The 14,936-nt window shown below is 37.5% G+C and overlaps 1 protein-coding gene across 5 annotated transcripts in view; it reads right to left on the bottom strand.

Moving 5' to 3' along the window:
- PRDM5 (PR/SET domain 5) overlaps nucleotides 1-14,936 on the bottom strand; it is a 208,600-nt gene that overhangs the window by 7,293 nt on the left and 186,371 nt on the right. For 4 of the 5 annotated variants that reach the window (XM_023252843.2, XM_023252842.2, XM_023252840.2 and 1 more), the window contains one exon: nucleotides 5,103-5,207. The exons of the other annotated variant lie outside the window; for it this stretch is intronic. In XM_023252843.2, the coding sequence (XP_023108611.1) occupies nucleotides 5,146-5,207 (62 nt within the window). In that variant the 3' untranslated portion in view covers nucleotides 5,103-5,145. Of the gene's footprint in view, nucleotides 1-5,102; nucleotides 5,208-14,936 lie in introns of those variants that run through there. 5 annotated transcript variants of the gene reach the window in all.

The raw sequence follows: 14,936 nt of genomic DNA, 5'->3' as shown, positions 1-14,936 counted from the left end.
TACAATTTTGCTCAAATGCCATTCAAGTACCACTCAAATGTCATATGTCTGTGTGTGTGTGTGTGTGTGTGTGTGTGTGTGTGTAAATGCCAGGCAGCGGGTACAAGAGATGGGGAGGACGTTCCAGGCAGAGGAAGTAGTGCATGAAGCTACAAGGAACAAGAAACAGAAATGCAAAATGGCATCGCTGCTTCAGAAAACTTTAAGTGTCAGTACAAACAAAATGCAAAGTACTGACAGATAAGAAATTATTAACATATTAATGATAACAGTCGACAAAACCCAGAATAATTTTTTCCAGCAAGCGGCAAGGTGGATTTTACCCTACAGTTTGTGAGATACTGTCATAGAGAAGCACCTGATTTGGTTTATACTGAAACAATCACATTGAGAAATTACTGACCCCAGAGAAATAAAAAGGATTATAAGACAATACTATGAACTGTATGCCAACAAATCAGATAACTTAGATGAAATGGACAAGTTCCTAGAAACACATAAATAACGAAAACTGACTCAAAAAGAAATAGAGTAATTCCAGAGACCAATAATAAATAAAGAGATTGTATCAAATAAAAAACCTCCCAGGGCGCCTGGGTGGCTCAGTCAGTTAAGCGTCCGACTTCGGCTCAGGTCATGATCTCACAGTTCGTGAGTTCGAGCCCCGCATCGGGCTCTGTGCTGACAGCTCAGAGCCTGGAGCCTGCTTCAGATTCTGTGTCTCCTCCTCTCTCTGCCCCTCCCCTGCTCATGCTCTGTCTCTCTCTGTCTCTCAATAATAAATAAGCGTTAAAATTTTTTTTTAAATAATAAAAAAAAACCCTCCCAACAAAGGAAAGTCTGGAATCAGATAGTTTCATGGATAAATTGCACCAAACATTTAAAGACTTAACACTAATCCTTTCAAATTCTCCCAAAAATAGAAGTGGACAGAACACTTTCTAATTCATTCTGTGATGCCAGCATTAACTTAATACTAAAGCTAGACAACGATATCACAAGAAAACTAAAAGCCAATATCCCTTTTGAATATAGATGCAAAAATCCTCAAACGAATGAAAAACAAAAATTCCAACAAGCCAAATTCAAAAGTATATTAAAAGGATTGCCAACAAAAAGAAAGAAAGAAAGAAAGAAAGAAAGAAAGAAAGAAAGAAAGAGAAAGAAAGAAAGAAAGAAAGAAAGAAAGAAAGAAAGAAAGAAAGAAAGAAAGAAAGAAAAGAATAAAGAAAAAAAAGGCAGGGCATGGATGGCTCAGTCGGCTAAGCATCTGATTTCAGCTCAGTTCATGATCTCATGATTTGTGAGCTCAACACCAGCATGGAGCCTGCTTGGGATTCTCTCATTCCCTCTCTCTCTCTGTCCCTACTCTGCTCGTGAGCTCTCTCTCTTTTTTGTCTCTCAAAAACAAAAAAAACAAAAAGCAAAAAACAAAAAAAAACCCAAAAAGCAAAAAAACAAAAACATCACAAGTCATGACCAAATGGGATTTATTCAGACTGCAATGGTAGTTTCACATAAAATCAAACAATGTAATAAAACATGTTAATAAACAAAAGACTAAAAAATGATCATCTCAACTGATGAAGGAAAGCCACTGACAAAATCCAACAACCTGTATTGATAAAAATACTTAGAAACCTAGGATAGAAGGTTGCTTCCTCAACATAATAAAGGGCATTTATGAAAAACTCATAGCTAACATCATATGGAATGGTGAAAAACTGCAAAATAATGCAAAAGAATAGACCCCTACTTCACACCATATACAAAAAAATTAACTTAAAACAGATCAAAAACCTAACTGTAAGAGCTAAAACTATCACACTCTTAGAAAAAAAACATGACAGCAAATCTTCATGGCCCTGAAATTGGCAATTCTTATATCTGACAACAACACCATGCTGAGAAAAAGAAAAAAAAAAAAACATAAATTGGATTTCAACATTTAAAAGTTTCATGAATCAAAGGTATTATTACTAAGTGAAAAGATAACTTAGAAGATACTTGTATATCATATATCTGATAAGAGCCTAGTATCTAGAATATACAAAGAACTCTTATACTCAACAACAAAAAGACAAAATTTTAAAATGGGAAGAGGACTTGAACAGACATTTCTCCAGAGAAAATACAAATTCCAACAAACAAGCATATAGAAAGATGCTCAGTATTGTTAATCTTTTTGGAAATTTAAATCCAAACCACAATAAGATATCACTTCATATGCCCCATGGTGACTATAACTTTACAAAACATAAAATAACAAGCATTGACAAAGATGTGGAAAAAATTGGTATTCTTGTGCATTGCTGGTGGGAATATAAAAATGGTGCAGTTTCCATGAAAAACAGTATAGCAGTTCCCCCAAAAGTCAAATATAGAATCACCATATGACACAGTAATTCTACTCCTAGGTATATACCTAAAATAATTTGCTTTTAAGACAGAGAGATAGGGGCGCCTGGGTGGCTCAGTCGGTTAAGCATCTGACTTCGGCTCAGGTCATGATCTCGCGGTTCATGAGTTCAAGCCCTGCGTCAGGCTCTGTGCTAATGGCTCAGAGCCTGGAACCTGTTTCAGATTCTGTGTCTCCCTCTCTCTCTGACCCTCCCCCGTTCATGCTCTGTCTCTCTCTGTCTCAAAAATAAATAAACATTAAAAAAATTTAAAAAAAGACAGAGAGACAGAGAGAGAGAAACAGACAGAGAGATAGAGAGAAAATGCATATGAGTGAGTGGGGGAGGGGCAAAGGGAGAGGGGAAGAGAGACTCTTAAGCAGGCTCCACTCCCAGCACAGAGTCCAATGTAGGGCTTGATCTCAGAATGGTGAGTTCATGACCTGACCCGAAATCAAGAGTAAGATGCTCAACTGACTGAGACACCCAAGTGCCCCCAGCCCGGCAAAGAATTCAAAACAGGTACTTAAATACTTTTATGCACATGTTCCTCACAGAGCAATACACAATAGCCAAAAAGCAGAAACAACGTAATGTTCATCAGTGATGGAGAGATAAACTGTGGTATACACAATGGAATATCATTGGGCCATAAAAAGGAATGATGTACAGATACATCCTACAATGTAGATGAACCTTGAAAACATCACACTAAGTAAAAGAAGCCAGTCACAAAGGTCACAAATGGTATGATTCATTTACATGAAATATCCAGAATAGGTAAATCTATAGAAATGAAAGGAGATTGGTAGCTGTCAGGGTCTGGAGAGAGAGGGGATTAACTGCTGAATGGGTATGGAGTTTTATTTTGGGACATTAATGTTTTAGAAGGAGACAGAGGTGATGGTTGCACAACATTGTTAATGCACCCAATGACAATGAATTGTTCACTTTAAAATGGTTGATTTTACATTCTGTGAATTTCGTCTCAATTAAAAAAAAAAGACATTACCCTGGCAGGGTAAAGAACACACACATTGGAGATTGAATGTAATAAAACACAGGGAGGAGCCAGGCTATGCACTGCTAGTGGGAAAAGAAACTGAGAGGAAGTAATAGATTTGAGAGTTATTCAGGAAAGAGGAAGATTGGGAATGAGAGAGAAAGGATGACTGCTATTCAGAATGAGTGGGTTAAGAGGATAAGATTTTGGAACAAAGACAGCCAGTCCTTTACAAAGCAGGATGCATTTCAAGGAGGTCTGGGAGGCAGTAAACTTGGATCGATAGTCAATGGACTAGTTTGGGCCACAGATCATGATCAGAGAGTTTTGAAAATATGATAGAAGTAGATGGAATAGAAGGAAAAAAATCATGTTTGTAAAATTATAGGTTTTTAAAAAAATAACATCATGGTCCAGTTTAACTTAGAAAGTACTCAACAAAAATATCTAGCATAAATGAAAGTTGAATTGAATGTGATGGTAGGCAGATGTCTGTACACAGTCAATATTTAATTTCTATCTCCCATCAGTTATTTGTGCAGTTGTACAATTAAGTAATCTAAAGAGGTTGTGCCTATATGGAAATGTTTCCAATAAAAGCACTGACGAATTAAGCCAACTGAAATTATTAAGCAGGAGCTGTACCTCCAGTTCAGGATTGAGTTCTACATGTGCACATTTTTCTCTACAATACTTCTTGCCTTAAAGAAGTTCACTGTTCATAAAGGTACTTTTATGAGTAAGCCCACTGGGAGTACATTGTTGCCTTAACCTTACCACCAAAGTTTCATGGAAGGACAAGGAAAACATCTTGTGTTTGTGAGCTTCCTTTCATGTGGACTGCTTACCCTACACTTATCCGTTGGGATATGCCAATGGGACTAAGTACTCGAGTTTCCCTCCACATTTAAAGAGCATTCTGTACTGTGCAATTTTACACACTACAACTTTAATGTTTCTTCTTACATTGAGCTACATTAATACTCTTTTTGCTATTTTTGTATAAGAAATAAGCATCCAAGTGTTTTCCCTAAAGCCTGTGTCAATCTTCTATCAACTGTCAATCTTACACAGAATGGTGACACTGTTCATTGAAAAACCATTTTTTTCCTAGATTAATTAACATTCAGATTAATTTTATTGAGTGTGGTAGTATTTTTCCTTTCATAAATACTGTAAACAACTAAGTTGATAATTTTCAATTCAAATGTCATACACAGAAAATCTAAACAATTAGCAACATTATTTAAATAAAGGAGTTCATTCATGTTTTAGAAACTCATTGTTTGGCTGTAGCAAAATCAGTAATATCTATGGCCTGGTAAACCTCTGGTTTAACTGCCACTAACCTGTCAAAGATTTGGGCAGACATATGAAAGCTGCCTGGAATCATCATGAGTTTATACCTTGAAAGAACAACTCGATTGCATTAAAACTTTGGGTGCAGATGTGCCTTAAAGAAAATCGGTTAATCTGCTGCTAGTAAACTAGGATGAACAAAATTATGACAAAGTGGTTATACGGATTACATCAAAAGATGCAGGCAGCACAAGGCATTAACAGAAAGACCAGCACTGCAAAACAACACACACCCATCCATACACACCCAGGTGCACAGATGCCTTACTCGCACACATGCACACAACACACGCATCTGTCACCAGAGGACACTGACGGAAGAAAAGAGGAACCAAACTCACATCACACTGAAAAGGCTTTTCTCCGGTGTGCGTCCTCTTGTGCTCATCCAGGCCTCGCTTCTGGCTGAAGGCTTTGCTGCAGTCTGAGCACTTGTAAGGTTTCTCCTGCAGTCAGCGACAAGAGATCGCCATGAATTTAAGGGAACATAAAGCCCTCCTTATAAATGTGTATGTGGTGTGTGTGTGGGGGGGGTATTTTATCTAGTTTCGTCGGGTGCTGCAGCAAATCCATGGGGTTCCAGAAGTTATTTTCAGGGGAAACAGGACTACTCGACATCTGCTGGACAAACTGAACTACTAGCTCATGGCAGTTCACAGCCCCAACATTAGACTGCACCACTTTTCTTTGGGAAGCAAGGTTCTGAATGATTGCCATGATCTAACTACTCAAAGAAGTGAACTCTTAAGTTTTCTTTTGGTCTTTGGGGTCACAAAAATTTACTGAGATATTCGAGACCCTTGATCTAGATGGTGCAACTTGTTTACTATCTTGGAGGAATTCCTGGGAATGAAACCTTCAGAACAAAATTTTCATCAGATTTTGGGGTAAGTTTAAAAAGCTACAGCTCAACTGTGGTTTAAGTATTTTCATTTTTATTGCCCAATCTTTCTTCTTACGTAGGATGTTCTTTTGTAACATCTAAATTATGTTTTTAAATGAGGTATTTTTTGTTTGTCGTAGGCTCTTAAGGAAAAAAAAATGTCTTCACAGGAGAAGAAAAAGTGTTCACATTCCTCAGCCGACTTTGATACCAAGAATTTGTATCACCAGCCTTTTTGCTTAGAAAATAGATTAACATTGTTCCATTAAAACAGCCAGTCATTATCAAGCAGTGCATAAATAAAAAGATTTGAGGGAAAAAAGTAAGATTTCTTTAAAGTAAACTTGCAATGAGATTTTTTTCAAATACATCTTCAAAAATGTTATAAAGTTTTTAAAATTGAGATAGTGTGTGTGTGTGTGTGTGTGTGTGTGTGTGTGTGTGTGTTCATATTTAATTTCATGTTATGTAGACAAGCTCCATACACATTTTCTCCTTAGTATTTAAAAGAATATTATAAAAATTGTCAGGCCTAAAAAAATGGTATGTGAAGAATGAAACAGATATGTGTGTGTCCACTGGCTAGGTCTTACAAAATCAAACATTACTAGTGCAGGTGTCCCTCTCAACTCCCTCCCCCAACCCCTCCACTCCCTAACTGCAGCACCTGCCCACTTCCTCAGAGGTGACCACAGTGCTGTATGGTGAACTTATCAGTCCTTTGCTTTTCTCTCTGTTTTTACTGCACGTGTATGGAAGGATCTCTAAACAAGACTTAGCATTATTTTGCTTTTTAAACTTATTTAAATAGCATCACACTGTATATAAACTTTGTGAGTTCTTTTGAAAGTTACTTATTTTTGCTCAACATAATCTTTATGGGCTTCTAGTCCTCAATTTTATTTTGTGAACATATGTAGTTCCTACTCATTCATTTTTAGTATCATATAGTATTACATTCAATGGCTACACCACAATTTGCTTATATACATTATCTAGTGATGGGCAGTTCATTTTTTATCAATTTTTCACTCTTACTTTGCTCTGAATTTTTTTGTATGTGTATACTTGAATGCAGAGAAGTGTAATTCCCTGTGGTGTGTGTATCTAGAAGTGGGTTGCACCTTCAACTGTTTTAGGAATGTCCAAAGTCTACAAAGTGGATAAACCATTTTACACTCCAAAATGCAGTATAAATGTATCAAATCAATATGTTGTACCCTTTAAACTTATATAATGTGATAGGTCAATTATACCTTAGTTTAAAAGAAGGAGGCAAAAAATAATACAGTATTAGTGTTTGCTTGGTATATCCATTTTTTTACTTTCAAACAGTCTATATCCTTAGATATGAGGAATGTCTCCATAAATAGCATCCAACTGGATTTTTTTTCAAACCATACTTGTATCACTTTTGTTAAGATAACAAGTTTTGCTTCTTAATCTTCATTAATATGTATTATCATTTATTATTATAATTACCATTATAATATATAATTAATGTATCTATATATTAATATTTGTTATTAATCATGTATTTGAATATATTTCTTTGTTTTAAATATATCTGAATATATTTCTAACATTTTATTTTGTGCATTGAATTTATCTTGCTTGTTTTCAAAGTTCTTTTCCCCCTATAATTTCTTGTATGTTTTGGATTGATAATTTTCCCCCTGTATTATCATAGAAGTTATGAACACTATTTCTATCCTCTTAGTGGTTATCCTTAACAGTTCTACCATGTACATTGAACACAGCTTAAAGATTATCTATGTTTTCCCTTTTACTGAATAACAAGTCCTGTAGAATGCTCCTGTCTTAGAGATTATGTGTAATAGTGCTTTATTTGTATCTTTATTTTTAATGCCCAATATGGAATCATTATTACTTTACACAATCAGTATGGTTTAGTTTCACACATGCTTAAAAATTTCTTTACTTTTCATGCTTTCTTGCCTATCTGACCTTCACAGGATCTGATGATGGTAAATTCCATTTTTATTTGATTGAAAATGACTTTATTTCTTATTTGTTATTGAAAGTCAACAAATCCAACTATATGTATAACAGACCCTATTTCTCATGTCTCTTAACCTCCCTTTACCATTTCTATTGTTTTGTATTGTACTGTATGCAAGTTCTTTAGAATCAGTTGATCAATTATCTTCAGGTGTGAATAAATTGTTAATAGAATCATTTGATTTTTAATTTGTAATATATTTTAATTTTTTTAAAGTTTTTATTTGGTTCTTTTCAATTATGCTTAATTGTGGATAAAATCTTTTTTACTCATGTTCTTATGTGTATTTAAAAAATATTCTAGGCATTTATATAATTTACTTCATCTGATAAATCATTATCTTAAGCTTTTTGGATATCTAATTCTGCTATTTGTGGTTTCTCCTGTCTCCTGTTCATGGCTCTTGTTTCCTTGGGTGTTTCTGGAATTTGGGATCACGGGCTCATGTTTGGTGGTCTTTATCTGTTAAAATGCTGTGACCCCTAAGTTGAGGGTAAGTCCCTTCAGACAGCACTGTGTTTGCTTCTGCCAGGCATTCTGGGATGCTATCAATCAAAGACCATTTTAAGTTTATTTCTTGCCTTAGGGTTTTCTGGTCAGGGAAGTATTTTAAGTCTGAACTCTAAACACACTTGAGGCAAAGACTGTGGTTATAAACTCTAAGGAGAACTCTTTTCTCTAGCCAGCAATTACTGAGACAGTTAAATGTCCCAAGCACCTCTGTTTGCCAAAGGTAGATGATTTCCAGTCCCTGATTTCATTTTGAGTGTGGTTTTTCTAGGGTCTCAGCACTGTGGTGGGATGTGGTTCCATCTTGCCCCTATAATCTAAGCCCAGAACTTGCCTCCCTTTCCATCACCATTCAAAACCAAAGCTTGAATTTACAGATACTGACAAACACCTTGTAAGGTGCTAAATTCTCAATGTGACCATTCTGGCACTCAGCTTCAGTTTTGTTTGTTGGATTCTGGGGATTACTGTTACCTTTTCCTTTTTTAAGTTCAGATATTTGCTATTTGCTTTACTATATCCAGCATGGATAGAGTTTTGTATAAGGTCTCTGTGTTTTATTTTTTATTTTTTAAGTTTTATTTATTTATTTTGAGAGAGAGAGAGAGAGAGAGAGAGAGAGAGAGAGAGAGAGAGAGAGCATGTGTCTGCGTGAGCAGAGGAGGGGCAGAAAGAGGGAGAGAGAGGGAATCCCAAGCAGGCTCTTCACTGTCAGCGCAGAGCTCGATGCGGGGCTCAAACCCAGAAACTGTGAGATCATGACCTGGGCCAAAACCAAGAGCCAGACACTTAACCGACTGAACCACAAAGCCCCCCAACTTTCTTAAAGTTTTATTTATTTATTTATTTTGCGGGGGGGGGACTCTGTATTTTAAATGACTGTTCAAAGTTAACAGAAAAAAATGCATTTTCTTGGCAGTCCAAAAAATATGATTTTTTTTCATTTAGTCTAGATCAACACAATCTCTTTTCACATATTGCATAACCTTTGGTGCCTATTATTTCTTCAAATATTGACCAGTTTAAAAAAAACACACACACACACAACTTGAAAATGTAGTTGTTAAGTATTTAAATTAGAAATTTCTTAGGGTTGCTGGGACTTTTATTATATCTAAATGTTTTACTTACCTAATATTTTAAAAACATATAAGGAGATACCCATATGATGTATATGAGAAGAAAAACAGGGAAGCTTTTCGCTCTACAATTTATCTAGAAAACAAGATCTTATGAAGAAGTGAGAGGCACATCACTGCAGCGGCTGCAACGACAGGCGAGTGTCTGGCAGAGAACAACCCAAGACCAATTATCTGGATGACGTCCTAAGAGGGTAATAGGAGGTTTCCGGGAAGAAAAGCCGTGAAAAACAACGTCTCAGCATCATTGATTAAGAACATCCTTCTCACTCATTCCCAAATCTCCTCTCAGGAAGTACTTAACTGTCTAGGTGAGTACCCTGCAGTGCCCCACGGATACTGAGTAAGGTTCTGAGCCAGTGTATGGAGATCCTAGTGAAGCGCTCTTGTGATTATCATGAGAGTTTTCAAAAAACCCAAATGTGTGTTATGCATTGACTTGCAGTGAATAAATAATGTTTTACACACACACATATATCCACCCACTCATATACTGGCATTTTTCAATGGTTTATTAACACTATTGGTGATTATTTCAATACGCTTTATTTACAAATGTCACAGAAATTATATTACCTTCACTTATGTGTTTTCTCCCATAAAAGACGCTGAAAGTACAGTAACTATCACGTGTTTCTGTGCGTGTGTTGGCAGGAAAGCTGGGGCTGAAATTTATAATGTTAGAGAGGTTCCTCCAATTCAAACAATTTGAGAATTACAGTTGGAGGAGGGACCCATTTAATGAAGCAGTTCTGCATCTGCCTGGACTCCCTCTTTTCTACCAAGAACCGTTTGAAGCTAAGGATTCCCCGGGGTTTTGTCCTAAGATTATTAGCTCACAAAGGCTCTACAATTACACTTCAATGTCGGTCTAGAAAGAAAGGTTCTCCGAGTCCTTAGGCCACAGCAAAGTATAATAGTAAGAAGCCCTGTTTGCCCTTCATATGTCTGTCCATTTCTTCTATCCCTGTATCTTAAACAATATCCAATTTTCCTGAAGATGTTGCAGGGAGGGATATAATTCCTGACAGATTTGGTCAAAACGTCTTACAGGGCTCCTTGGAAAGACATTAATGCCCACCCTTGAAAAGATCCCACTCTACAGTGAATGGTTCCAAAGTGCGAGGAAATTCCTGCTCCAGTAAACAGCTTTTATACCAGAGGCATTGCCAGAAGGTCAGAGATCACTCACCTCAGATTTAAGAAAACCAAATGAACTGAAACAGAAAGAAAAAAGTGCATTTTCTTTTTCAGAAAAAAAAAATTCCTTTTCCCCCTTTCTTACTAATTTCTTCCCAACTAATCCTAATCAGTCACATGAAAGAAATACCACCCCTCACATGGTAACCATAGTTGGGCACAGAGAGTAAGCTGAGTGGTACAAAGATACCTATACCTGTTCCCCCTCTCTTTTTCTCTGAAAACTGTGAAGAAAATCATATAGCCTCTAGAGCTTTCCTAAGTATGCCTAGTCCTAAGTTCCCAGTCCAGAAGAATCCATGCTTGGAAGTAAGAGAACTTCAATTTCTAATTGCGGCTGCCTGCCCTTACCATAGCTTCTTTGAGGATGACAATAGTTAGGTAATTACATAGTGACTGACACAGCAAGAGACCATGTGACACAGAAAGCTTAGGGAATCGCTGAGTTATTGTCAGGTTAGGCAGCAGAGCTGGGGCTGAACTTTCTGCTACATCCCCAAGTATACACTGGAAAGCAACCTGCAGGCTGGTGTGGCTGAACGGTTCAGGCTAGTTTGGATGCCACTGGACTTCCAAAGGTCGCAACACTCCTCCCCCACAAAGAACTCATATACTATCACCACTTAACATTACTCACATCATAGCTCCACTACTTCTCTTCCTCTATCTTTTCCTCCATTTCAAAATCTTTAATATGGGCACAAAATTGGATTCAGTAAAGTATTACAGAAATTGTAGCACTGTTTCAGAGTGGAATATGTAGTATAAATTACACATTTGAAGTCATTAGCTGGGTTTAACTGAAGACAGAATGATTAAGCCCTTGATTAGTTCTGTTTCTCAATGATTACACAGTTTAACTGACAAATAGCTTGTCCTTTGTCATCGTAACTGGGGAATCGTTACTAAATGGAGGCAATCTATTTGTCAGTTAAACTGTGTAATCTGTCAAAAGTAGAATTAATCAGTAGTCTAATCAGTCCACCTTAATCAAACAGCATTTGGCAGAATTCATTCAGAAGGTAGGATTTATAGAGTTCTACACCCTGCACCTTGCTATGTAGCTAATAAAAAGTCCTAGTTTTGTGCTGTTAATGCCTATCTATCTATCTATCTATCTATCTATCTATCTATCTAAAACTTCAGAAGTTTTATTTTTTTCCAACAAGAACTGAGTTAAAAAATTTAAAAATCATTTTAGAAACAAAGTCACATTTAAAAAAAATCTTGGAGGTATCTCCAAATTTCTCTAAATAGAAATTTGTTGGAGGTTTCCTCTTAGTTTAGCCAAGGATTGCTTGCCAGGAGGTAAAGAGTCATGCCCTCCACTACACAGACTAGCAAAGACAAGGATGGATGGTGGGCAGATTACCTGCATGCCACAGGTACACATTCTGAATATTACCCATGGTTGTTTTTATGTCAGGCCCAATCAAAGAGAAATAGAAAATATAGCAAATGAGCTTTTTCCTTTGTAGTCAGAGGCCAAGGTATATGGTATAAGGAAGTCACAGAATGATGGTTCATAAATGTTCTCTCATGACAGTGGTAGCCTGACTCCAATAAAATTGAGAAATACAAATGAGTAAGCAATTATAAGAAAACAGGCAGACTAGTGAGGATGGTGAGGAGTATCAGAGCCTATAGTATTGTGAACATATATAAACACAGTTGCCTTATGACAGGGTTCAACCTATAAGCAAAAAACATCGGCTCCTTGGTTGTTACACAGTGTGTGAAGACACTTGATGGACAAATCTTTCCTCTACTTGTCTTGCTCAAAGCTGTAACAAGGCCAGAGTGTCCGTGCTGTTAATGAAATAACTTCCATGTGAGCAACTTGGACACCAAATACAATCTGAGAGAAGAAACTCACTGAAGAGGAATCAGATGTGGAAATAAGTCTCATTCTCTCTCCCTCTCTCTCTCTCTCTCTCTCTCTCACACACACACACACACACGAAGTGTGTTAGGATATAAAAGTTATCTTTTGTTCCAAATGAATTTCACTGGATTACTTTTTCTAGAGTAGATATTTCTAGCTATTAATATTTATCCTATTAAAGTTCAGAAAAATGACTTTTGTCAGATGATAATTTCCTATTTCTAAGTTTAAAAGAAAATCCTAAAAACCTCATGAAACAGAGATTTGATGTGAATTTCTTAAATATGAAATTTCTAAATAAAAAGAAATTGTGTACATTTCTAGTTTCCCATTTTCTCAGTTACTGCAGCAGTGGTTGACTTTCTACTCTGGCAGAGATGAAATGGGCAACTTGTGGCTAAATATAAAAGCATTATATAGTTTATGTTTATTTTTGAGAGAGCAAGAGAGATGGAGGCAGAGTGTGAGTGGAGGAGGGGCAGAGAGAGAGGGAGACACAGAATCTGAAGCAGGCTCCAGGCTCTGTGCTGACAGCTCAGACGCGGCGCTCGAACTCATGAACTGAGACGCGGGGCTCGAACTCATGAACTGAGAGATCATGACCTGAGCCGAAGTCGGATGCTTAACTGACTAAGCCACTCAGGTACCCCCAAATCATCTTATTTTTAAAGCATTTGGGACAAAGTCATTTAACCCTCAGACTTTTCCATCTGCAAAATGTCTCACTAATCTCCAAGGCAGAATGTGGAGCTTCTTGTGTAAGGAAAGATCACATACAAACAGCCTTGAACTCTTGCCAGGCTGCACCCTGATAAGACCCATTTGCCAGACCTTCCTGAGACAAGGCACAGGCGGCCTAAACCATCCACTGTGGTCTGGCGCAAGGTTTCTCAACCTCAGTATCATTGATGTTTAGGGCCAGATAATGCTTTGTTTTAGGAAGCTGTCCTGTGTACCCACTAGATGTCAGTAGCACATACCTCTCCCCTCCAAGTTTATTCCCAAATTGTAATAACTCAAAATATCTCCAGACATTGTCAAACATCCCCTGGGGGTCAAAATCACAGAATTACCATACAGTATTTTCCAAACTATCCGCTGTCAAAGACTGTGTTTTTCCCAGTGTGTTGCTGACCACTACTTTTGTGAAACAGGTTGAAGTTTGAAATTACTTAGATGCGCAGCAATGTCAAAAAGTGCAAAAGTCCTAAGTACTTTGTCACAATTTCTGTACCTATGTCATCACAGACCAGAAACAAAGTGGGCTGGTACTGGTCTTCAAGCCACACTTTGAATAGCACTGGTATAGAATAAAAATATCTTTGATTAAAAATGCCCATGATTTAGTTGTATCATCATTTAAGTGAACAAGTTATATAATACATCTTACATAAAGCATAACTACCAACAGAATTACATGTAAACCTTGAATTAAATATCCTTTTAATATTACATATAACAATTCCAAATTTTTATGGTTGGGGGTAGCAGAAAGGTTATAAATGGAAAAAAAATGCATATTTGTTGAAACTGGATGGGGTTACATGGAGATTTCATTACCCTATTCTCTTTGCTTCTGTGGGCTTAAATTTTTCCTTATAAAAAGTTAAAGGATTTTTTAAAAAATTGTTTTCATTTTATTCTGAAACTTAAAACATCATTCTCCTTCTGCTTCAAGGATCTTGGCCTTGTTTTAGGGAAACCGTTTCTGGTATCGCAAAGGTGGATCCCGTAAACATTAAGTCCTCTCAGAAGTCAGAAATGCCTGCTCAGAGACGACCTAGTGCTAACACTGACTGGTCCCACCGCCAGGCACACAAACTCAGCCTGGTGAGTAGATTCCCACACTCAGCCTCTTCCCCCCCCAGCCCAGCATGCTCAGGTTGTTCACTCAGATGTGTGTTCAGAGCAGGGGGTCTCTTGTGCTCTCGTATATAACAGGGTCGTTTGTCTGATTGGGTCAACATCATACGTCATGTGGCATTTCTCATGCTAGATCCTCTGAGAATAAATGAGAGCTCCAGGCCGAATCCTGCAGTGGCCCTGACACTGACCAGAGGTCAGGCTTGACGTGTGCCCTTCAGGGTGGCAGAAACTATGAAGCTCATGCTGATATTTCCAGATTTTTCCACTGTCCTAGGAGCCAGCTAATTCTCTCGGTAAGACTGGCTCTGTGACCAAAAGATGACTACCCAGTTCTATAAAACATCCGGTTGGCAACAGAGTTGCAGGTAGAATTTAGAGAAGGCTTTGGGAGTGTGGCCCCACGGGCTGCTGTTACACACAGCTGATGGGACAGATCTACGGCCCACAGTGCGGCGTGCCATATATCTAACAGCTCCTCTTAATGGCCCTGTTTCTGAACACGCATGTGCCACCAGCTGCACACAATCAAAATGCACCGAGTTTCCCTCTAACGAGCAGCCTTGCCTAGAAAACTTCTTTTACAGATGTTTATAGCTTTTGTGGCTTTTTATTCACCATCTTATTTTTATAGCTGGTGTGATCTTTCAACATATGACAAAACATACCCAT

The sequence above is a fragment of the Felis catus genome, chromosome B1 (assembly GCF_018350175.1).
Source record: "Felis catus isolate Fca126 chromosome B1, F.catus_Fca126_mat1.0, whole genome shotgun sequence".
Taxonomy (NCBI): Eukaryota; Metazoa; Chordata; class Mammalia; order Carnivora; family Felidae; genus Felis; species Felis catus.
Note: the sequence above shows the minus strand (reverse complement) of the source record. Positions and strands in the feature narration are given on the sequence as shown.